Genomic DNA, 24,584 nt, shown 5'->3' with positions numbered 1-24,584 from the left:
GTCGGAAGCGAGCGTGGAAAGAGGGACATTTTAAATGAAGTAAAACGATCGTTCTTTTTTTCTTCTATCGTTTTAATTAGAGAGATAAGGAAAACCTGAGAAAAAAATCTTTTAGGAATGGTAGGTTTACTTTACAAAGGGGATCCATTTCCGAGATCATTCTCTCTGGTTCTCACGTGCATTCTCTTGTTCGAGTATTAGAAGAAAGATAGAGAGAGAGAGAGAGAGAGAGAGAGAGAGAGAGAGAGAGAGGAGAGAGCGAAGAAAATTTCTCTTACATACAAAAGAAACAAAATTGTATCTATCAAGAAAATTAAATTATAAAACAGACAATATCCAATAATATTGTTTTTGATCTGATTATAGATAGTTATAGATAATATTAAAAATGATTAATATTAAAAAGATAGATAATATTAAAAACTATTAATTTGTAATATTAATTGTATTAGTCAATTTACATATACATTATTCTAAAAATTATTTGACAATTCTTTTCATTGAGTTGTCAGAGCTACTGAGCAATTTACTGTACTCCAAATTAACTGGGTAAGAATAAAAGCGATTCTTAAAGTTAACAATCGTCGAGGCCTCTCCTTTTCTCCCTCCCTACCCTGCCCGAACTCTCTCTCTCTCTCTCTCTCTCTCTCTCTCTCTCTCTTCTCTTTTTTCTCTTATGAGCGACAAATTCCAAAGGAAAAAGAAAAAAATAAAGGATACTCGATGCGTTCGAAATGTTTTTCCAGCGTAACGACCGAAAAAAAAGCCCCTTTCCGAGCGAATCGCTCTTTCGTTCTTCGCAAAACTGGTTAAACTCGAAGAGAGAAAAAGTGAGAGAGAAAGAGAGAGGAAGGAAAGAGGTCGGCCCCCAAAAGAAAAGGACAAACCGCATTATTACGAAGAATAGCGCGTCGTTCCTCGTGCGTACGAGCACGCTCGTATATATATATATATATATATATATATATATATATATATATATATACACATCCATATATGCATACTTACGTACGTAAATACATACGCACTTATGTACTCGTTTCATTCTGTTCTTGGGATCGCTATTCCGGCGTCCTTGAACAATGATCCGAATGCGGAGCAACGTACCGTTTCCATCTCGAAACGCACGATCCTAATCGTTAATTGGGGGGTAGCTCGATCATACTAGCCCACCCTCCTTGGATATTCTTTCGAAAGGGTTTCTGCCAGGGTATGTAGTTATGTATATACGCATCCTGGTCCATGGAGAAAAAGAAAAAGAAAAGAAAGAGAGAGAGAGAGAGAGATAGAGAAAAGTGAAGGAACGAAAGAAAGGAGCTGCTAATTGACACGAGCGATTGCACGTAACGGTATAATTAGAGAGAAGAATACGGAGCCCGGGCCGGTGCACCGATGAACCAATGAACCGGCCAGGGAAAGAGAGAAAGAGAAGAAGAGGAGAAGAACGGAAGAGCGGGCGGTTGAAGAGAGACAGAGAGAGAGAGAGAGAGAGAACGAGGACGAGAAGAAAGGATAGAAAGGCAGAAAAGCAAAGGGGAAGAGAAGCAGCAACGGCGACGGTGGCAGCCGCTGGGTTTCGTGCGACCGATCGAGGGGGCTCCCTCTTTGGCAAGAATAAGAGAGTAAAAGAGAGATCGAAGAAGTTAGAAAAAGAAAGAGAGAAAGAGAACAAGAGTAAGAGAGGCACACATTGAGAACAAGGATAGAAGGATCGTTCGAGCGTCGAGAGAGCGAAAACTAGTGAGAGTAAGAAAGAAAGAAAAAGAGAGAGAGAGAGAACAGGGAAAGGGGTAGATGAGAAAAGAAAGAGAGAAAGAGTGAGCAAGAGAGAGAGAGAGAGAGAGAGAGAGAGAGAGAGAAAGAGAGAAAAGTCGTGGATTCTGGCTGATCCGCGAGCATTCCGTAGCATCTCAGCACGGCAGTAGGTTTCACACCGTGATTCGTACCCTTAGGGCTCGCAGCAGCAGCACGAGGCGGTCCTTCCACGAGGAGAATCGTTCTCCATAGTGTTCTTTCTCTCTCTCCCTCTCTCCCTCTCATTCTCTCATTCGCTCTTTCACGGCGTCTCCCTCCGCGCGTCGGTGCCGAAGGAGGCAAACACCGGTGCCGCGAGGATCCCTCGACGTAGTCGCGCTCGACGCCTCGAACGGCGAGCGTCTTTCTTTCTCTCTCTCCCTCTCTCTCTCTCTCTCTCTCTCTCTTCCCTTCTCTAATCTTCTCTTCTCTGTTCTATTACCGTTCGCTAGGAAGATACTTCAAGAGGGATTAGAAAGAAATTTGATATTTACGCGATAAATTTTTACAGAAGGTACCGAGAGAGGGATTTTCCCTAAAAGGGAAAACTAAAAAATTCTCTATCGAGAAAATCTAAAGGCGCACAGTGTAGAATTGTTAGAGGGAGAAGAGAAATAAGGGAGATCGGTAGTGTCCTGAAGGAATACGATAGAGATCGGAATTGCTCCAGAAACTATTCTTCCTTCTTGAGAGTAAGAGAGGGAGACGAAAGAGAAAGAGATTCGGAGAGTCTCACGTCGAGCGTTCGATCGTTCGTTCATTCGCTCGCTCGCTCGTTCGTTCGTTCGTTCGTTCGTTCGTTCGTTCGTTCGTTCGTTTATTCCTTCGCTCGTACGTTCTCCTTTTACTCTCCTTTGACATCGTCAACGAGCCTCTTTCAATCTCGTCTCTGATTCGCAACGAGAGGATCGTTAGTTCGATCTTGCATCGAGTAGTAGTAGACAGAGAACGACTTTTCCGTCGCGTGGGAGTCGAATACTCGCGCTCGCGTGCGCCCGCGCTCCAACCAGCTAGCCAGTCAGCTAACGCACGTAAATCGAGCTGACATCGAGATTTTCAGCGAACATTTTCAGCGTTTAGAAAGGAGAACGAGTGTCTTAGGGAATATAAGAAAAGTTCTTCGTATGAGAAGAATCTCATCGTCATCGTATCTCTCTTTCTCTCTCTCTCTCTCTTTTGTTTATATGCATATACCTACGTCTATCCGTAGCAAGCTCGATCTAGCAAACTCGCTGGCACACAACGCATTGTTCTCCGTAGGTGTTTTACGAGCGTTTCGTGGAATCTCCAAAGCAAACGTAGAAAGTGTATGTGAGAGAGAGAGAGAGAGAGAGGAAGAGAGAGGAAGAGACAGAGGGAGGAAAGAGAGAAGGAACGAGAAAAAAAAGACACGAGCTTTAGGAAAACGAAAGATTTGCTTTCGAAGAAACCTTGAATACGTTGTTAAACAAATTCCGGACATTTAAAAATCGTCGACTCGTTTGGAGAACCCTTCATAAAATAGCATCGCGAAATAGCCGCGTGTCTTCATCCGTACTGACCGCCCAGTGTTAACAGCCTCGAAGGCCAGGTGTTCGAAACTTTGGTGAAACAACGTATAATCAGCGCTCTCCTCTCGCAGGTTCTCTCTCTCTCTCTCTCTCTCTCTCTCTCTCTCTCTTATTCTATCTCTGTTTCTACGTTCCGTTGACTCGACGTTTCTTATTAAAACGACGAAGCCGATAGCTACGGAGGAAATGGGTCGAGAGGTTTCCGTCAGGCAAGTGTCATTGAGTGCTTTGAAAAACAGAGACGAAGTTATTTAACGAGTTTCGTAAGAATAAGAAGAAAACGAAGAAGGAAAAAGAAAAAGAAAAAGAAAAGAGAAAAAGAAGAGAAACACAAAAACAACGACAACGACGAAGATCATAATCTAATCATTTGATTTCATCTGTCTTTAGACGAGTTCGATCTTCTCGATATATGTATCTCGATTTCGGATGTGTGCTCGAGAGCTTTTTGACAAAAAAGCAAAAAAAGAAAAGATAAATAAACAAACGCTCTTCGAAAATATCTTAGAAAGATCTCGAAAGATAGATCATAAGAGAATTATAGTCCAGTGAACGGTGACAAGTATCGAGAAAAATGATGGGCGAACGTTTATTCTACGATGAGGATGTGCGGCACTTAATCCATTTGACAAAGAAAATACACGCGCCAAGTACGACTCGTTGAAAGCTCTCGTTGTTTGTCATTCCACGTGAAACTTCCGCGCGTCGATCTTCCTTTTGGTACACGTTGGAAATTTCAAGTGAATTTATCCCTCGTCGATGTAAGGCGTAATTGTATTTCACGAGGGTTAAACAATTGCACGCTGGTTAACGACGTTGGATATCATCGATTGGTAAGTAAACGATTACCAATTTGTCACTGTTTCATTGAAATTATTTGTCCACGCTCCATCGACCACCATCTCTCCCCCATTAGCTTCTCTTTTTTCTCTTGAGAGAGAGAGAGACTCGAATCGTTTCGGGATTATCAATAACACAAAGCGTTACCATTAATAATACGAATGGATCTTACCGTACAACTTTCTAATGATAAGAAGAAGAAGGAGGAGGAGGAGAAGGAGAAGGCGGCAATGAAAGAATCATAAAGATAGGAGTGCTCCTATATATATACATATATATATATATATATATGTATATACGGAAGCCATATTATAATTCGCATGATTTTACATACTTTCTAGACGACTACCGGCATTCTTTTTTTTTTTTGTTTTTTTTTTTTTTCTTTTTCTTTTGATGTCAAACATCCTCTTATTGAAAATATATAGAGGTATGTAATTAGAAAGGAGAATTCTTATTATACATTTTAGTTCGGACAAATGTGTGATCTAACGACACGTGTGTTTACATACATACTTACATACCTACGTACTGATCACCATCTAAGAAGTGTTTCTTTTTAAAACAAAGAAAAAAAAAATATGTATAGGAAGAAAAAGGAAAGAAATCTTTATGTTCAACGGTATATGCGGCTCTAAGAAAGATAGGTGGGAGGCGTTCGGTATGATAAAAGCGACCGGTAAGATAAATTCTCATCGGCGCGTCCGCCAAGCCGTAAAGAGATGCATCGGCACTGGACACGTAGCGTGGCTTTGCGATCGGTAAGCCGGAGAGCAAGTACCAAGGAAGACGTTGCTAGCTCAGGATTTATTCCTCGTAATCGCTAAAGTGGCAATGATTTAACGATGTCTCGAAAGATTAATCGGCAGTCTCTTTTAACGACTCTTAATGCCACTCGTAAATCATCTCGCTAAATCTTAGAGTGCGAGAGTCTGATTTTATTGTATTTCACTCGCTAATCATAGTGCTCCGATTCCTCTTTTCTCTCGACCTTTTATCGTTTCGTCGTATCTTTTGTTATGTTCGTCGACTTATCTCATATATATATATATATATATATATAAATATAAATACTTTCTCCTTTTATAATAGCGAATAAAACAGAATTGCAAGTAGCGATACTCCGTGTTAAGAAAAAAAAAAAAAAAAAAAAAAAACACTACTTAAATTGACTCGGAAATCTCATTAATCGATCTCTTTGTAGAATCTCAAGCAGAAAAAATTTTCTGCAGTCCATGCTTTCGAATATAGCTTTGCCTACACACGATTCGACGACCTTCTCGATTCAGAGCGCAGAATTTATGCATCAACGTCTCGAGCTACCTGCGATCGTGGGTATCTCGAGGATACGGCAACGATCTCTTAATTACTCGAGCAAACGACTTTGCTGACAGCGCTAGTAATTGAAGTCTTCTCTGATGGTTGATCGAGTAGATTAATAATAATGCTCGATGTACTATGCAGAATTATGTATTATCGTGAATATTCGAAGTTAACGATATCTCGTTAGGATCGAGCAATCGAGCAGGATGCAATCGGTGTTATCTTTAAACAATTATCAAATATGTCTCATTGACGTTCAAGGTGGAACAAACGAAAAGTGTATTTAAGAAAATCGATCATACGTATAAGCGATTGGAAATTTTCGTTGGCGTTAACGGTGCGATAAGTCAGTAGAATGAAAAGGAAGAAAGAAAAAAAGACGAGAGAGAGAGAGAGAGAGAGAGAGAAAAAAAAAAGGATAAATGGCGTAGAGCATAAGTAACGTTAATGGTTTTTCCAACGCCATTCGTAAATCAATCGAGAACCGTATAATAAAAGCGAACGCTTAGCTAACAATCCTGGCACTCACGTTTATCCTAACGATTATTGCTTGATTACGTAGGAAGTAGTCGCATTTATGATGGCTGCGTGAACGTTCGCACGCGTAAGAAAAAGGCATAGAGAAAGAAAAAGAAAAAGAGAAAGAGAAAAAGAAAGAGTGCGAAGGACTCGTATTCAGGGACGATGATAGAGCCGCCTCCGTCGTCGTCGTCGTCATCTTCGCAAAAGCGCGCGCGAAAAGAAAGAAAAAAAGAAAGAAAGAAAGAAAGAAAAAAAATCGAACAAACAAAAAGGATGAAAAAAGAAAAGAGATTCAAAATTGCCTTCGATATTTTGTAACGAACGATAAAGCGATATGCGCGTCAGATTATCGCTGGCATTAAAAACTTTCTCTGTCGTGTTGGTGGACGAGCTGACACGCCGCTGAAATCTTATACAGCCCCGTAATATCGCGGTATACGGGATTTACAGCGCCATAACGAACGCATCGCGGATTTCAACCGGCGACATTCCCCGCTCGCCAACGAGTTTTATCCGCGCTTTTATCTCGAGCCTTTATAATGAAAATACGAACCGTAGGCGCGAGTACAAGACGCGCGCGCATTTCACGTTCTTCGTTCTGAGAGCACCTGTAAAAACGATTTCTCTTTTGGGAACAGAAAAAAGGCTCGTACGTCTATTTACTATTTGCATATAGAATTTGAAATTCAAAGAGTTTCTAATTTTATCATTTTTTTCAAATTATTTTCTTGTAAATTAATATTCTTTAATAGCGTCGAGGAAAAAGAAAAAGAAAAAAGAAGAAGAAAAAAAGAAAAGAAAAAGCTTATCGCGTAATAATGAAGTTAAGAAAAATATTACGTGATATAATAGAGTTACATTAGAATTAATATGAAATTGTTAGAAAATTATGTAGGTATTAAAGTAAACGTTAGAAGTCACGAATGGGACAGTGTGTTAGCGCGGCCAGTACCTACCTATTTGACGGTGCGTACCTTAGCGTAATAATATTTTGCCAATTAAAAATCAGTCCTTGCCGGAGGATAAATTAGTGCAGCTATGATGTTAATAAGGTACCTTCGCGAAAGCGTCGTAAAAGTTATGAGTTACGGCTGAACGACTCCCCAAGCGCGTAGCTACGCTCAAGTAACGTAACGTAGTACGTAGAGGCGTACAGTCCACCGAATCGAGGCTAACAAACAACAAACCGTTTGCCATTTACAGGAAGAGATTATACAGGCCGTTGAATGCAGAAGATGCATACGGCTTTCGTGCGTTATATGTAGTATGCGACTAACGAGCGAGCAAGTTCGAGCCTTTGGATAATTGCGTGAGCAAATGCTTCTGACTTCATGTACTTCATGTACTTTCGGATAATTCCATAATGTATTTCGATCCGAGCACGTTATTATCTCGATATTTTCTCGATTAGGTTTCTCTATCGGTACGCGGTCTATCTCACGTTCACGAATAGCCTCCGGTCATGATTTACATTGCTAGAATATTCGATTGAGACTTTTAGTGGAACGAGTCAATAATTTGATCGCGATAAAAGTACCCAACGATTGCTGCCCGTCGAATTCCGGCCAATTATAAGCGAATAAATATTCTCGTTATCACCTACTTTATATATCCTGTCGTTTTTCCATATCGTAATGTAAGGAAATGAATAATATTTTATTACCTTACGATCCTGACAAGCGTCGATCAGGCTCAGTGTACCTGTACCAGCAGCTCTTCCTTCCAGGTTCAGATCTCCTATCTCCTCTCCAGCTTTTCTCTCTCTCTCTCTCTCTCTCTCTCTCTCTCTCTCTCGCTCTCTCTCGCTCTCTCTCGCTCTCTCGCTCTCGCTCTATCTCTTCTCCCCTCATCTGGCCCCTCCATACTGCCTCCTCACTCTTCCCTCCTCTCTCCGACCTCGTAGACAGGCTCTCGTTTTCTTCTGCGTACGTACATCTCGAGTGTGTGTACACCATCCTTAGCTTCCAGCTTCGTTAAGAGGACTCGAGTTGTCTTGGTACTTCGCGTGAAAATCTAGAATCGATTCGTTCGCTCACCGATCGACTTAACGCTCATTTTATATTCCGTTGGTCGTACCTAAATAAGAGTCAATATCGGGGATCGAGTTAGAAGGACAATTATTAATGGAAACCTTCGCTGATAGTAGAATAATAGTCATGATCATTCCTCATGATTCTGATGCCGAGGGCAGGTTGCGATTACGAAGTCGGATGAGTCGGTCATACCGGCCATGATGGTTTTATGGTGATCCGTCTGGATTATCTCGTGGTCATATAGGGCTTCTGTGGGCAGAACAAAGAATATGTTAATGAAAGGTACCATACAAAAGCGTGCTTTCTCAGTTGCTCCTCGCATTTGTCGCATCTATTGTCCGAAAGATGGTACAGAAGGAAAGAAAATTGGCGAGTGTATTTACGAGAACAGAAGTGAGTCCAACGAAAAATATGATAAACGACGGGCCATTCAAAATGCATGTCAATGCATTTGTTCGAGATTTAGTTCTTTGAAGAAATTCGAGACCGGACTATTTCAAGTCAAGAAGAAGCACCGTGGAGACGCGTATCCATCTTGGATATTAGGGCCATTAACTTGCCGATCGGCAGTAAGGATTGTAATTCTGACCCTTGATGAGGCGGAGAACGTACATATGTACATTGTACATACGTTACGGGTGACGTATGTATGTAGATACATACGTAACGTACGTAGAGAGAGAGAGAGAGAGAGAACACAGCTCATTCGGCAACAAATGTAGCGGTGCTTATATTACCCACGGTCATGTCTTGTTCAACACACTGGGGAGATACTTTATTGCTGATAATTCGAGCCAGCCCGTGAGACATGCCGAAGCACGCCATTTACATTCCTGTCGCGATCACAAATGCATTTTATATACCGGCTAATATCCTGCTCGATCGCGTGGGCTAGATACATAGGTGCGTACGTGTACACCCATACATACATTAAGAGAAAGACGAAGGTAACGTACCGTATGATGATACGTCTTTGTGCTAGTGGTGATGACCGGTACTTGTACTTACGTACTGGTCCTGTGGGCAGCCATGATCTTTGCCTTGGAACGAAAAACAGCCAAGTCCTACCGATTATGGTACATCGATTCGACATTACACCTTGCTCGGACTTTCTCGCTCCTGGGACCCATGGCGTAGCTTGGGTCCTTGCCTCCTTGGATCTTGGCTCTTGCCAACCCCAACTCCTTCGCTTGCCAACCAAGACCGGATAATATGAACTACGTCCTTGAGTTACGAGTTACAGACTGCATAACTTTTCATTTTATACTCCTGTCCTATTGCCCTTACACGCGTACGATCTTAAGGATAGATAGTCGTGATTTTTCCCTTTGCCAACGGGAGATAAGATCATCGAAGGGTTACCTCGCTCACCCGTAATAAAGTTCGTTTTTCGTTGCTCCAAGATAACAAATGCAAAGGCATTTTTTTTTATCTTAAACCGTAGTTTGCTGCACTTTCTGCATTCGTAAAAGACTTCCGATTTACTCGGAACACGCTTCGTCTTTTCTTATCGTGGCAAGGATTACGAAATACTTTTAATACTAGAATCTAGAAGTACCGATTGAACTTGAAAAACTACGACGGAGCAAGGCTCGAACGGGTTGAAACGAAAGATATCCAAGCGATTAGTGTGTTCTTAACAAGACCTGTCGAATTCGGAAGCTACTAACTGTTTTCATTCTTATCGCGTTTAACTGCTCCGTATTGGAGCAACGTAATTACACGTGATACCAGATACTTTTACAGATAATTCCATTATATTCCATAGAAAATTATATACGTCTAACTACTTGTTATACTTATTATACATTTTCGAACTAAATAAGACAAGTTACCGGCTTGATCGATTATTAATTCTTCTATGGTTCGTTTCTTTTTCATAAAAATATATTCTAGATGCAAGAAAGGCATTTTAACGTAGCGTAGTTAAAGAAAATCTTAACGCTGGAGTGATGTATGTGAGTTTGAACGCAAAAAATGTTCGACACTTCGATAGTTTAAAAATTATCTTTATATATCGAACAGAAATGTAATTAAATTCGCGTTTACTTCGCGATACTTATTGCGCCAATTCTCGCAATGGTGAGTCTTGATGAAACCTGAGTTCAGGAAGAATTACATGGCTACCGCCATTCAAAAATCTTACGGGTGTGTAGAGCTCGTCCGGTAAGTTTTCATTCTATTAAATCAAAAGCTTTCGAAGCGATTATGAGTACATGGGATCCGAGGTTGCACCTTGCTCATACATACATGATAGTTGGGGCATATATGCCGTTGCTCTTGGTCTGGTTCGGTCGGTACTACTGGATAAAATATATCGCTGGTATTAAGTTATGACTGACAAATTTAGTAACTTAAATCTTACTTGCTTGCTGCTTCGACTTCGATCGTTCGTACGGCCTTACCGGCTTTAATACACCATGTTTGTATGTACTACGAAATATGGCGATCTAATTACTTTGGTTATATAAAGCATTAGAAAAGAAATTGGTACGAACTCGTTTTTTTCTTTTTCTTTTTTCTTTTTTTTCATACCCTCTTGAAACGTACATACCAGTTCGAAGCAGGAATTATCGCGTTTGTCATTTTCTTAATTTATAATACGAATAAAGAAAGGTATTGACAGAAGTCGCTAGCATAAGCAATGTCTCGCGATAAGATAAGGTAATAGTTGATCGCTAAACTATCCTTCATATTTTTAGATAAAGATGATAGTGCACGGCGGTCTACTGGTGATCCTGAAATTGGTATTGATCCTTGCTGCGTCGACTATTCCAGGAACGTGGATGTAAGTATGTCAACAGATAAATTTTTATTATCGTAATGATAATGAAAAGTAAGAAGAAAGCAAAAACGAAAAAAAAATCTTATTTATGCGTTTCAATCTAGCCTTATATCTATTTATTCTACTGTATCTGTCTATAAGAAATTCGAATGGTATTTCCTCTGGAACTAATCCTGTTCCAACAACTGCATTAGATGCGAATATACAGATTGTGAATCTTTTTACGACGCATGTTATTACAATCGATTAAGAATCAGGAACGATCGGAGAAGATTGAATCTGAAATAAACCAAAAAAAAAAAAAAAAGAAAAAAAGAAAAAAAAGAAAAAAAGAAAAAAAAATCTAAGTGTAAGTAGAAAAAAAGAAAGGAGCTTACAGATGTTTCTTTTACCTTCCGGAGAGTGATTCAGATCAACCGATATAAATCTCTTCTTTGCAAACGAGCAAGAAGAAGCAGTACCGGTCCTGTCACTTCGACCGACCGACTGGAAGAGCCACTTGGACACGCAGATTGTTTATATTGCAAATAGTGATAAATACGCAGAGTCATCGTGTCCCTTTCTCTCTCTTTTTTTTTTCTTTCTCCTTTTTTCTTTTTCCTTTTTTCTTTTTTTTTTTTTTTTTTTTCCCTTTCTTTTTGGTTTCCTAGCGTGAAAGGTCGAACCTATTCGTTGGAAGGATACATCGTCACGAAAGCGTATCCTTTCGTGACGCTTCGAGGAAGATCTTTTTCAAAGAACTAGAAAATCCAATTATCCTCGGGAAAGAAGCAATCGATGGAAAGTCTTTGGTAAAGGAAAAATCTAGAGCGATCCTGACGAAATCACAAAGAGAGAGGAAGAGGGAGGGAGAGAGAGAGAGAGAAGCGCGGGTGAGTTGGGACCATTCAATGATTGGTCATGCTATGGCGTAGGGTAGAACACTGGGGTGAGAATGGCAATTCAAAAATTGGACACACTCTCCTTGTCAGGGGTACCAACCAACAGCGTGCGATCGCTTCAGGCACGAAAAATTCCTTTCGATCGAGTTCCCACGAAATATCCCAGGCGGACCTACCTCTTCGACAAAGACCTATAAATTATACGTTACGCGTTGAATTTGGCAAGATTCGAAAGGGTCATACCCTCCCCCTTTGCGATACGCCTATGTACGTATGTATACGTGTACATATTAATTTATCGATCGTCGAGGCCATTCTTAAATCGTTAAAATTAACGAATATACCGTCAGCTTACTCTTTTCTTTCCTTCTCTCTTTTTTTTTTCTTTTTCTTTCCTTTCCTTTTCTTTTCTTTTCTTTTCCTTTCCTCTTCTTTCTTTTCTTTTTCATCCTCGACATCGGTACATCCACGGCACACATCGTCGTCGGGATAACATTTTCTTTTCCTATTAATCTGGCTCGTTCTCTGCGAGCCGTAATCGCGTGGGTGGGCCCGTCGCACCTCTAAGATGGTTAATCCTTCTTACGTTCCTTCAAGAATTAAGACACGAACACAATGCCTCAAGGAGACCAGCTTTTTTTTTTATCTAAATCTTGACCTTATCGTTCAATTACTCGTCCAATGATATGCCCTATATAGAGTTAATCCAAGTTTCATCCAAGGATTAGAAGTCATTTTGGTATTACAATAAACAAATAGTATAGATCTCGATTGGATATTATCAAAAATTTATTTTTCTCTAATAAGAATGTTCTTTCGAAAAGTATATATATATATATATATATATATATATATATAAAGAAAAAAAAATTATTAAAGAAATCATCGTTATCTTTATCCGTAACCAATTGCGATTATCGCTTAGATACTCGTCTTAACGTTCGTTTGATATTAGATAGGAGTCGCACGATAACCTTTGTGTTGTAGTTCAGAAATTGCTAATCTTGTATCTACGGTTTACATCCTTTTAGGTCAACGGCCAACAACGTTCCGAGATTAGATTCCACGGGAGCAGATAAATATTTCGCGGGTGCCATGTTCCCTGCGTGAACTGTCCTGATTCGAATCGCAGCATAAACCCTCGTAAATAGCGTTTCACACGAATCTTACTGATATTGCGAAGCGCCGATTAAAAAAGTGGCCCGTCGAGCGTTCCATGTCGGCCCACGTAAAAAAGGAAAAAAAAAAAAAAAAAAAAAAAAAAAAAAAAAAAAAAGAAAAAAAGAAAGAAAAAAAAAGGAAAAAATAAAAAGGGGCAGCACGTCGAACGGTCACGGGACAGCCTATATTGCTCCTATCACGTTATTTTATTTAATGCATTAATTTAAGGGTTTAACGTGTGAGAGAAGCTCAAGAAAGGAAAGAGGGAGAGAGAATGTTATCGTTTCGTTCTTTTTTCTTTTCGTTTTTTTCTTGTTTCGTTAAAAAGAAGAAAAAAGAAGTTCGTCGCTCGTATCAAAACAAGACTGTGAATTTGATCATTTGAAAAAGAACGTATTATTGAGTTCTACATGGTTAAGTGTTCGAAATTGAAATTCGCACGCTAACGTCCATTAATCTTCTCTAATCTACGCAATAAGAAATATGCAAAGGAGATAAAAGTCGAACTGGGAACATAATAAATCGGATGATCCTCGTTGAGCGAGAGGCTCGATATTTAATGTCGAAAGGACGACGGTATAGGAGCTCGCGCTTATATTCGAACGTCGGTACAATCTTTTAAGAGACACAAGACATTACTTTTTTTCGGGACCAGGGGCCAGTGCAACCCACGAGAGAATCCCAGCGTGGTTAGTGATGCTGGTGTGGTGGTGGGCTCTCGTGCTGCTGCGTGGGCCGAATCCTTCGAAATATTATCGTTCCCTTCTGCCCATTTCCCCGCTCGTGTCATTGTTTTACAGAGGGGAGTGCAAAGCCGATGATATATCGCGGCTGAAGTTCATTCTAGAATATTAATGTGCTCTATTATGTACTCCCTAGATTCTACCTCTCCAGGGTTGCAGGCCGAATTCAAAAGAAATCCGTGGAATCTCACGGTGAGCGTCAGCCAGCAAAAAAGAATATTGGTGACATCAATTCGGGGATTTTGTTCCTCCTTAAAGAAATTCCTTTTGAGTGCATCACCGTTATCTCCTACGCTCGCGAACCTCTATTATCGTTCATTTTCTCGACAAATAGTTATATCTATTTATAAAGAAACATAACGAGCGGCTTCGCCTTATTATAGTAAAAAATCGATATGTATACGTCGGCCGAGATAACTCTTAGTGACCTTAACGTTACGTTTTAAAGCTTCGTTTAATCTGCCCTTAATTAATTTTGCCGGCTCGTTGAAAATAATTTTTGTTTAAGATAATATCTGATCGTCGTCGTCGTCATCGTCGTCGTCATCGTAACACAGGGGGAGAAATCATTGACGCGATTCTAATCAGTACGATGCACGCTATTACGCACGATAGTGGACGCACGTAGACTCTATTCAAGAGATCGCATGAACGGCCATCTCGAATTACAGATTAGCTCGTCCCAGCCTGTAACCTCCCCTTGACTTCTGTCTTTGACGGCGTCGTTCCATCAACTCGGTCCGTTGACTCACAAATGCGCCATTAAGAATAGCCGTGGAGGAAATCCGAGGGCCGTTCCTCGCCCACGAACTGCCTGCACCGAATTTATATAATCGGCGTAACAAATCTCTTCTAGGCGTTAAGGAGGGGCCTAGCTCGTTCACGATAGGGCCGCTTCGTAAACCACGTGCATTCGACTGCCTATCTCTAACTATTGCTTTACGAAGTAATACCTAAGAAAAATGTCTTTGCATTTTTATTCGAAAGTCAGCTTATTATGGTTATCATGAGTAAAACTATATCTCTGTGTAGTAAGGTATACGCCATGATTGTAAGTCGGGGAGGGGGGATAACGATCGGAATGTCTGCGAACGCTGGATAAAAAGAAAATTATCCTTTTTTCTCGTTAAATCCTTTAAGAGTTCCCTTTCTCCCATTATTTCTCAGAAAGAGAATCGAAGATCTCTACTTCGCTATAATATCTTTTTTTTATCTTTTTATTATCCATTTACGAGGAAGAAGAAAAAAGAAGAGAAAGAGAGAGAGAGAGAGAGAGAGAGAGAGAGAAGAAAAAGCTTTGACTCGTTCATTTAAAAATGTCATATCATCGGTGATTTTAGAAATATGGGCGTGCAGCACTTTCCACAATTGGAGACGGCTCAGCTGATGGAAAGTTACGACGTAGAAGCCTCGACGATTTGCATCGGTCTGAAGGGTCTCTCTCAGGGACAGGGGAAGCTTTGCCAATTATCCGTGGATCATATGCCGAGCGTGGCGAAGGGCGCCAAATTCGGAGTCCTCGAGTGCCAGCATCAGTTTCGAGATAGAAGATGGAACTGTTCTACCGTCAATGATGAAACTGTTTTCGGGCCGATCCTTAAAATAGGTGTGCCTATTATCTATCACCTCTAATATCTAAAATTGTAAAACGGTAGTAATGGTAAAATCATGTCTGTTATTTATTGATCGTAATTGGGATTACATTGCAGCGAGCAGAGAAACTGCATTTGTACATGCTATCACAGCCGCGGGAGTTGTTTATTCCATAAGTCGAGCTTGTAGGGACGGACAATTATCATCGTGCGGTTGTTCGAGGAGTAGCAGACCGAGAGATCTTAATCGCGAATGGATTTGGGGTGGATGCGGCGATAATCTCGAATATGGATATAAGTGAGTGAAATAGTAAACGAGTTGTTATGCTCCATGCATTTTCTTTATGCAATATATATGCGTGTGTGTGTGTGTGTGCATGTATTTTTAATGGGATCTTACAGATTCACCCAAGCATTCGTCGACGTAAGAGAACGCGAGCGTAGCTTCAAAAGAGGTAGTAGAGAACAAGGAAGAAGCCTAATGAATTTGCATAACAACGAAGCAGGACGTAGGGTATCTATCGTCCCTTATTTTCGACGATTTTAATATAGACGAACGAGAAATTAATGTTAAGATGTTGTTTCTTAACAGGCTGTTATAAAAAGATCTAAAGTGACATGCAAATGCCATGGGGTATCTGGCAGTTGCAGCTTGATCACCTGTTGGCAGCAACTTGCGTCGTTTCGAGAAGTTGGTATGTCTTTTTCTTTTTCTTTTTTTTTTTTTTTTCTACAAATTTATCTTGCAAATTGACAAATTTTCACAAAAATAACAAAACAAAGGATTTCATCGATAATTCGATTTGTTCCATAGGTGATCTTTTATTGGACAAATACGATGGTGCAACTGAAGTCCGAGTGAACAGGCGTGGACGATTATCCATGCGAGATCCAAGATTTTCTTTGCCCACGGCCAATGATTTAGTTTATTTGGATGACTCACCAAATTATTGCCTTCCAAATGATACTCTTGGCTCTTTAGGTAATATATATATATATATATAATTTATGAAATAATTTGTCGTTAATAATATCTCTTATTTTACGTCGCGTTGTTAGGTACGCATGGACGAATTTGTAACAGAACATCGTCCGGTATGGATGGATGTAATCTTCTCTGTTGTGGAAGGGGTTACAATACTCAAAAGTCAACGATAAGGGAAAGATGCGATTGTAAATTCCATTGGTGTTGCTTCGTTGAATGTAAAACATGTGTTAAAAACATTGATATTCATACCTGCAAATAAGTGCACGTGTGTCATTATATAAAATATACTTTTAAAGTTAATACTACTTGGAATCCAAGTTTTATACCATGAAGCTATCGAGTAACGAAAAAAATCTATTCAGTATGTAGGGTGTTCGATTCAACGTGATCATCTACATACCATCCATTTGTATTTAATATTTTAAATTAAACATTTTTCTATCGTTATATTTTTTCCATTACGACGTACATTTATTACGTTGACGATAACCATAAGAATTTTTGGAAAGAAGATTAAATTAAATTTAACACCCTACTGACGATGTATATTTTGATAAAAATTTTAGGATAATCGTACAAATTTTAGATGTATACTAGAAATTTATGAATGTAATCATAATTTATAAGTGTAATTAATTTGATAAGATAATAATTTAACGATCATACATATATCATACTTTTATTTAAATAATTAATTTTTCATATATGTTATTAAAAATTAGAGGAGTACTTTTTGTAGATGCAGTAGTATCGATATATCATATGGCCTATTGGAAACTTATATGAACAAAGGCCTTTTACTGCACAACTGTATTTTTGAATTACATTCATCATATATATCATCTATATAATTATCAATATGATGATAATTATTTAAAGTATTTCACTTTCTAAATACTACACAATTTCAAAGACTCGTACTATAAAAATTTATTTATTGTCATTTATGAATAATTAGACATTGTAATAAAGAAATGACTTAAGTAATCTATAAACGCATCTTTATATTTATGCTTGCTCAATAATATAAATCTTAAAAATTTTAGAAACTTATTAAAATATATTTCACTTTGTGCTGTAAGGAAAATTAATTTAAAATTTACAAAAACGAATACATTTGAAATTTAATAAAATCTTGAATTAATATTAATATATTTAATTATTCTATTTTATTCTATTTGTTACTAAGGTTTCAGAGTTCCTACAAAATGTTCCACTGCAATGTTCTATGGTCGCAGACACATCAAAAATGACATAGTTTTCCAATGAAGATAAGATTGGATATTATTTCCATTATTTGACGGTTAAAAACGGATTTGTTTTTATTATTACATAATAAAATGATAAACAATCTATCTAGAATAATTTATTATTCTCAGACATCTCAAATTCGTATCATACAAATTCTTATATACTTTTCTTATGTATATTAAGCTACAAAGTTTTTGAAATAAAAATAACTAAATATATATTTTTAATTCATTATATTACTTCTACATTACAATTAATAAAATTGTTTCTTTTCTTTTTTATCCAAGTATGTTGTAATTACATTGAACAACTTTTCTTTTTATGACACTCCCTTGAAATATTTTATTAAAAGAAGAAAAAAAAATACTAATTTCAATTGTACATTTGTATTACTCATGAGTTTCCCAAGGTTTTTCTGGTCTGAATAAACTCCAAGGGAATGGATGAATATACCTATCGGATTCATGAAGAATAATGTTGTTCTTTTCTAATTCTTTTAATAATAATGATACTTTATCAGTGATACTTTCATTGTGATAAATTTCACATATTCCACTTTCTAAACAGCGCTGTGCCAGCACTTGTCCCAAGGCAACATATGCCATACTATCATATTTTCTAAAATATTTAAATGACATTTAATCTCTTGAAATTATTATTACTACATAAATCAGAGAATATGAACAATTTATCATTTGATTTATATAAATATATCATACTATAGAGTTACTAACCTGTACAATAATTTCTTAAGTGCCCATTCATTACTCGACACAGTGATAACAGGACCATTTTTAAAATGTACTATTCTGACGGTTACATGACGTTGGGATGGTAAAATTTCTAATCTGTATAAACATGAAAAATTTTAAGAAGAAAAATATAATATCTATCATCTGGCGATCACCTAACCTATAATATTTTAATTATATTTGTGAAATTTTCTAGACGTGAATAACGTACTTATGCCAGAAATTACGAAATTGTTTTTCGAGATGATATCCTTGAGGCTTCCTAGCTATTAGTAAACGTTCCAAATTTCGTGGATTCCGATTTCTAACCTCGATACAATTGTCTATTAAACTTACATTGCCGTGTATTTCTCTCTTGAATATGGAATTAACTAAACACAGGTGTAGATTTTTGGTAAACATAGTCTTTTTTCTACTTTTTTTTTCTTTTAATTATATTTAATACTGTAAATTATTATTTACAAGTCATAACAACTTACAAATTCAATAATTTACAACGGACTAACATTCTATATATATATATATATATATATATATATATGTTATGTATACATAGAAGTGGTATGAGTAGCTTCGTTTTGAAGATCGATTTAAATTTCAAGAATCGATAGCTAATATCGAAATTAGACTATTGATATATACGTAATCTAATTCAATTAATAATATTAATATAAAAGAAAAATAAACGTATGAGACATTTCTAGTTGAAAATTATTATGTTCTTTTTAATTACTTTTCTCGACACTTCTTTCTGACGAAAAGTACATTTCAATTTTACCGCGTTGAAAGTCGATCATGTAACTGCATATATCATGGATATAACTATTCCATGATTTAAACTTACCCAATATTCTCAGCAAATGTTTCAGCGCTGAAGCGCGCTGAAGAATGGTGCTTAGTTATGGAGGACATATACCTTACAAAGACAATATTTATCTTATAATGATGGAATGAAATAGAAAAAAAAAAAAAAAATAGTACGGTTGAAATAGATATAAATTAAATTAAAATGGGTACCGTTGAGTATGGTTTTCCTATGATTGGAGGATTGATGCCCGTAAGCAAATATTAATTTATTAGAAAATGTTAATAATTTGAACAATTAGACATTAACACTATGTTTCTTCGAACATATATTTTCCTTACTTTCTTAATATATTAAATTTTTCCTTCTAGCAAATTCAGGCGCTTATAGCTCCTCCAGTATCAGAAGATTCCAAATCAGCAAAATCTAAAAAGGAAAAGGAAGAAAAGAAACATCCTTATTTTAAAAGACGAGGACGTGGCCATAATCATGATTTTTGCGATGCATGTAGAGATGGAGGTGAACTTATATGTTGCGACAAATGTCCTGCCTCGTACCACTTACAATGCCAGTGAGTCAATGATAAATAATAGGTCTTTGATTCACTTAATTGTATATATGTATTTAAATCATGTATTTACGCTTTAAATTCATTATAAATTATTGAAGGGAGAGCATGCTTTGTAAAGAGACATGATAATATGAAAAAAAATCTCAGACATGTATTTGCAATAAACATTTGAGAAATTGATTCCGCATTACTGAGTGAAAATAATAATTTATGTCCTTTCTATGAAGTTGTTAAGAAATCTTAAATTATCTATGTATAATTTTTTTCCTTTTTTTTTTTTTTTCTTTTTTTTTTTTTTCTTTTTTCCATGTAGTTATCCACCAGTGGATCCAACAGATATACCTAATGGCGAATGGCTGTGTTATGCCTGTCGGTGTGCAACGAAAAGAGAAATTTTAGGGAATAAAGGGATTGATAAAAAGAAGAAAAAGTCTGCATTAGAAATATTAGCTTTAGCAGCTTCTTTAGTTAATCCTCGCGAATTTGAGCTTCCAAAAGAGTTACAGTTGCCAATAATATTTCCTGGAAGTAATAAAGTAGATTATGTATCTGGTAGAAGAGGAAAGCAACAAAGTTCATCAAACAGCAATGGTAATAGTTGCTTTTCCATTGTTAATAAAATTGTTCATATTTTTATATTGTTATTATAAAATATCTAAATGAATATTTTTTATATTAGTAGGGAAAAGTCATTGCTTGGATAATAATCTGATGGTGCCATTACCGGCTCGTTTGTGCTTCGAGTGTGGACGTAGTTGCAGGAAAGCACCATTAATTGCTTGCGATTATTGCCCACTCTATTTTCATCAGGATTGTTTGGATCCTCCACTAACTGCCTTTCCTATTGGAAGATGGATGTGTCCTAATCATCCAAATCATTTTATAGATCAAAATCTTTTAACTTCGTGTAGAGTTACAGAACGTATCAAGCTTTGGGATAAATATGCCAATCAAAGGATAGATCAGCATGCTGTGAAACTTGATTTTTTGCGTAAAGCAAGTACTGCCAATCCATTATTTCGCACAAAAGTAAAATTGGAAGGACGTATGCGGGTTAAAGTTCCTCCTTCAGTTAAATACCATTATGAAAATCCATCTCATTTGGATCTTAGTCACTTTAATCAAGAAACTTCTATAAGATCGACAATTAAAATAGAAAATGAGCAAGAGGATGAAGAAAAAGAAATTACAATAATAAATAATGTAGATACATTGAAAAAGAGTAATTACACGGATGAGAAGGAATTAGATACACAAATGGAAATTGATAATTTATCCTGCAAGAATAATCTAATGGAGGGAAAATATAATAAGAAAGAAAGCGACGAAGTAAAATGTATAAACAAAACAGAATTGCTCGAACGAAATGATATCAACGAAAAACAAAATAATATAACGCATGCAAATCAGTTTACATACAGTGTGAAAGAAGGAGTACAGTTATTAGAAAGACCGGTATTAGAGGCATTGGCACGTCAAAGATTGGAACAAATATTAAATCCAGAAGGAGAAAATTATAATGAAATAAATTGTCAGGTAAAAGCTCGAGCTGCACTTTTTTCTTTAAGCGAGATACCAAAACCACCTGTCTTTATGATACATAAGACAATGATTATTGGAAATGGACCAAATTGCGATTTAATTCTATCTAGTTATGGCAATTGCAGTTTTATATCATCAAAACATGCCATTATATTTTTCGACGAGGTAAATAATATTTTTCTACGACCGTTATATTATTCAATATATGAAATCGTAGGACCGATGAAACCTATTATGTTATCCCATTTGTTTCAGGCAACAAATCGTTACGAATTACTTAATTACAGTGAATATGGAACAATCGTCGATAACGTATTATATTCTTGTAATTATGCAGAAAAATTAGAAGGTGATAATAAAGAAGATAGTGATTATAGTAAAATTATAAGTAAAGAACAGGAAACATCTGAGATGTTGAAGGCAATTATATATAAAGAAAATCCTCCTCATTCTTCTCAAAACGAAAGTAAGAAAGGTTTATGTAAGTGCACCACGAAATATCAAGAAGTAAGAAAAAGTAATTATTTGGAAGAAGGTTGGGAAGGAAGTGCGATTATTGCTCATGGGTCTATTCTAAGCTTTGGATGTTTTACATTTATATTTAATACAATAAGCTCACAATCAGATTATTGAAATTTAATATTGTGTAAATACTGTGTACTTTGTGCATAGAATTTTTTAAGTCAATAAGTAAGTTAACAAATGATCTTTTTTATTATATTATTTAAGACTTTATAACCTGTGATAAGGAGCATTAAAACATAAAAACGTTAAGAAAACATTTTATTAAAATATACATCATGCAGGATTTTCTCAACCATAATTCGTGTCATTTGCATCATCATCATCGTCATTATCGTTACAAGATTCATCAAAATCCCTAATTTTTACATCTGCATCTTCTCCATATTGAATAATATTATCGATTGTTAATTTTATATCAGCGATACTTTCTTCATCTTTAATATTCAGAGGATAAAAACGAACTAAACTATAATCTTCAATGAGTCTACCTACGGCTTCTGTGAGATTGCGATATTTTTCATCCCATGGATCATTTTCCATATTAGATAATAAATTATGTGGATCAGGTTCCAAATATTTATCCAATTGTTTTTTTGCGCTCTTTGACAATAAATCCATTTTACTTAATATATTAACATGTGGTATTTCTAGATTGATCATAACGCTTAAAGCTGCCATGGTGCCTGATAAAAACTTTGACCCATCGACCATAAATTGACTGTCCACTATAAATATTCCACATATACGAAAGTTCATGTTTTGTAATATTGTTATTAACTGACGCATAACTGTCATATGCGTATAAAGCTCAATTTGACCGGGGCAGTCAAAAATAATATAATCGTCATCTGTGTCGCCTAATTTTTCTTCTAGCCATGTTGAATTTTCGACTAAGTATCTATAAGGAAAAAACCAGAAAAAAGAAAATGAAAAAAAAAAAAAAAAAAAAAAAACAGAAGAAAAGTATTCCATATAAATAATCCTATTATAAATATAATTAATACAATTTCCATATAACTTACTCCATACAAAAGACAAGGCCACCATTAGGGCCAAATTTTAATTCGTCATCCTCCATGGCATCATCTAATTGAATCAATTCTCTTATGTCAATAAGAGGTTCGTACTCAAAATATTCTGCTGCAGGATCCAAATTGACTACTTCAATCATTTTCTTCTCATCCGCTGCATGCTGTTGCATGGTAGAACAATACGTAGACTAAGAAAATACATTTTACATTAGCTCAATGAATTATTAATAAATTGATCAATTTTACATAGTAACTTCTAAATTATTTCAAGTTATTTAACCCTTTTTCTTCAAGTACCGACATATACGAACTGTACTATTAATTTTTGGACAATTAATAAGAAATAATAATTAACAAATTACCTTTCCACTACCGGCAGGTCCCATAACAAGTTGCGCGTATCTCATTTTGATAAAAGTAAAATTTGATACATACAAAAATACAAATTTACGTTCGAAAATTATTTCATCTTCGTAAACGCTGTAAAAGGTTAACCAATCGTATAAATGTTGAGGTTATGTTCGATTTTGCTTACGTTAGTTCGCTTTTTTCATTCATTCTCATCCATTTGTATACTCTCATTATATATACATACTTTATATCAACCGCTGTACACTACTAGCGTCAAACTACAATCTCTAATAATCAAATTCAATCAGTTTATTATTTATTGAGATAGAATTTCTCGCGCGTTTTTTCTTTTTCTGTTTTATCCTTGTAGTAATACAGCTTATATTATTATTATTATTATTATTATTATCACTACTACTTTATTATTATAAAATAATCTTAAATTAATGTTTCAATATATTTAAATTACGAACTGGGAGCTGTTGCACTTTATGTTTGACTTTAACAATAATTAAACCAGTTTTCTTTTCCATTTCTATATCAATAAACAACGAAATTCTATCTCTTCATACGACTAACATAAAATAATTTATACTATCAATAATATTATAATAATGTTAAGAAAGTTTAGGGTATACGAAGAACAATAATCTAATATTTTAACGGTGGTACATATTTTTAAACATTACGAAGATAGTGACGCGTGAGAATATTAAAATAATTTTAATATGAAACGTCTATACTTTAAAATTATTTGCTCGCGATTGTTGGCCTAGCAAAATATAAACATAAGCGGTCCTTCTATTAACTTTGACGATTCGGGAGTTAGTATTCTTTTGTACTTCGACCTGTGAACATCGATACTCTCTATTTCTAATCGCGAAAACTTATAAATTAATACTTTCGATAAATCTTCAATTAATTAAACAATATTTAACGTACACGCAGTATAATAAAGCAATATTTAAACAATAGTACATTTTTTTAAACATTATTAAGATCGTAATGCGCGAGAACTTAAAATAGTTTCAATTTAAAAACGTCTATACATTAAAATTATTCGCTCGCGATTGTTGGCCTTCCAAAATATAAACATAAGCGGTCCTTCTAATAACTTTGACGATTCGAGAGTTAGTATTCTTTTGCACTGCGACCTGTGAACATCGATACTCTCTATTTCTAATCGCGGAAACTTATAAATTAATACTTTCGATAATTTTATAATTATTTAACATACGCGGTATAAAATAATATTATATTTAAGCAAGAGTACATTTGTCTAAACATTAAAACGACGGAAACGCTCGAGAAAATAACAATAATTTTTAAATAAAATACGGATACATCAAAATTTTAAGCTCCGGGTTGTTGGCCTTGTGCAATATAAACATAAACGATACTTCTATTAACTTTGACAATTACGGAGTTAGTATGTTTTTAGATTTCGACGAGTGAGCATCGAAGCTCTTTATTTGTAATCGTGAAAAAATATAAATTAATACTTTCGATAATTTTATAATTATTTAATCTACGCGGAGGACAAT

At 36.2% G+C, this 24,584-nt stretch overlaps 4 protein-coding genes across 9 annotated transcripts; 2 read left to right on the top strand and 2 right to left on the bottom strand.

Moving 5' to 3' along the window:
* Positions 1 to 1,788: 1,788 nt before the first annotated feature.
* LOC124948866 (protein Wnt-5b-like) lies at positions 1,789 to 17,775 on the top strand. Of its 5 annotated transcripts, none has more exons than XM_047493123.1 (9): positions 1,789 to 3,050; positions 3,513 to 4,177; positions 10,765 to 10,850; positions 14,973 to 15,238; positions 15,342 to 15,522; positions 15,627 to 15,738; positions 15,817 to 15,919; positions 16,039 to 16,206; positions 16,284 to 17,773. In XM_047493123.1, exons 3-9 carry the CDS (start codon positions 10,771 to 10,773, stop codon positions 16,469 to 16,471), a joined length of 1,098 nt encoding a protein of 365 aa, XP_047349079.1. In that variant the 5' UTR covers positions 1,789 to 3,050; positions 3,513 to 4,177; positions 10,765 to 10,770; the 3' UTR covers positions 16,472 to 17,773. The 5 variants fall into 5 exon arrangements, with proteins under 5 accessions (XP_047349079.1, XP_047349078.1, XP_047349080.1 ...); XM_047493122.1 differs by having other exon boundaries at positions 1,789 to 3,415; XM_047493126.1 differs by lacking the exon at positions 1,789 to 3,050 and having other exon boundaries at positions 3,977 to 4,177; positions 16,284 to 17,775.
* On the bottom strand, positions 17,125 to 18,733 carry LOC124948872 (39S ribosomal protein L18, mitochondrial). Its single transcript, XM_047493144.1, has 3 exons — positions 18,427 to 18,733; positions 18,198 to 18,311; positions 17,125 to 18,081 (listed from the first exon to the last, which is right to left on the bottom strand). Exons 1-3 carry the CDS (start codon positions 18,615 to 18,617, stop codon positions 17,853 to 17,855), a joined length of 534 nt encoding a protein of 177 aa, XP_047349100.1. The 5' UTR covers positions 18,618 to 18,733; the 3' UTR covers positions 17,125 to 17,852.
* Positions 18,734 to 18,873: 140 nt separating this feature from the next.
* On the top strand, positions 18,874 to 21,839 carry LOC124948863 (PHD finger protein 12). Of its 2 annotated transcripts, none has more exons than XM_047493119.1 (5): positions 18,874 to 19,272; positions 19,392 to 19,591; positions 19,905 to 20,182; positions 20,274 to 21,298; positions 21,389 to 21,839. In XM_047493119.1, the coding sequence occupies exons 1-5, from the start codon at positions 19,225 to 19,227 to the stop codon at positions 21,764 to 21,766; spliced, it is 1,929 nt and encodes a 642-aa protein (XP_047349075.1). In that variant the 5' UTR covers positions 18,874 to 19,224; the 3' UTR covers positions 21,767 to 21,839. The 2 variants fall into 2 exon arrangements, with proteins under 2 accessions (XP_047349075.1, XP_047349074.1); XM_047493118.1 differs by having other exon boundaries at positions 20,271 to 21,298.
* Positions 21,840 to 21,899: 60 nt separating this feature from the next.
* On the bottom strand, positions 21,900 to 23,408 carry LOC124948869 (GPN-loop GTPase 3). Its single transcript, XM_047493134.1, has 3 exons — positions 23,052 to 23,408; positions 22,681 to 22,877; positions 21,900 to 22,556 (listed from the first exon to the last, which is right to left on the bottom strand). The coding sequence occupies exons 1-3, from the start codon at positions 23,094 to 23,096 to the stop codon at positions 21,947 to 21,949; spliced, it is 852 nt and encodes a 283-aa protein (XP_047349090.1). The 5' UTR covers positions 23,097 to 23,408; the 3' UTR covers positions 21,900 to 21,946.
* Positions 23,409 to 24,584: the final 1,176 nt, after the last annotated feature.

This window comes from Vespa velutina, chromosome 4, assembly GCF_912470025.1.
Source record: "Vespa velutina chromosome 4, iVesVel2.1, whole genome shotgun sequence".
In the NCBI taxonomy this organism is placed as follows: Eukaryota; Metazoa; Arthropoda; class Insecta; order Hymenoptera; family Vespidae; genus Vespa; species Vespa velutina.
Note: the sequence above shows the minus strand (reverse complement) of the source record. Positions and strands in the feature narration are given on the sequence as shown.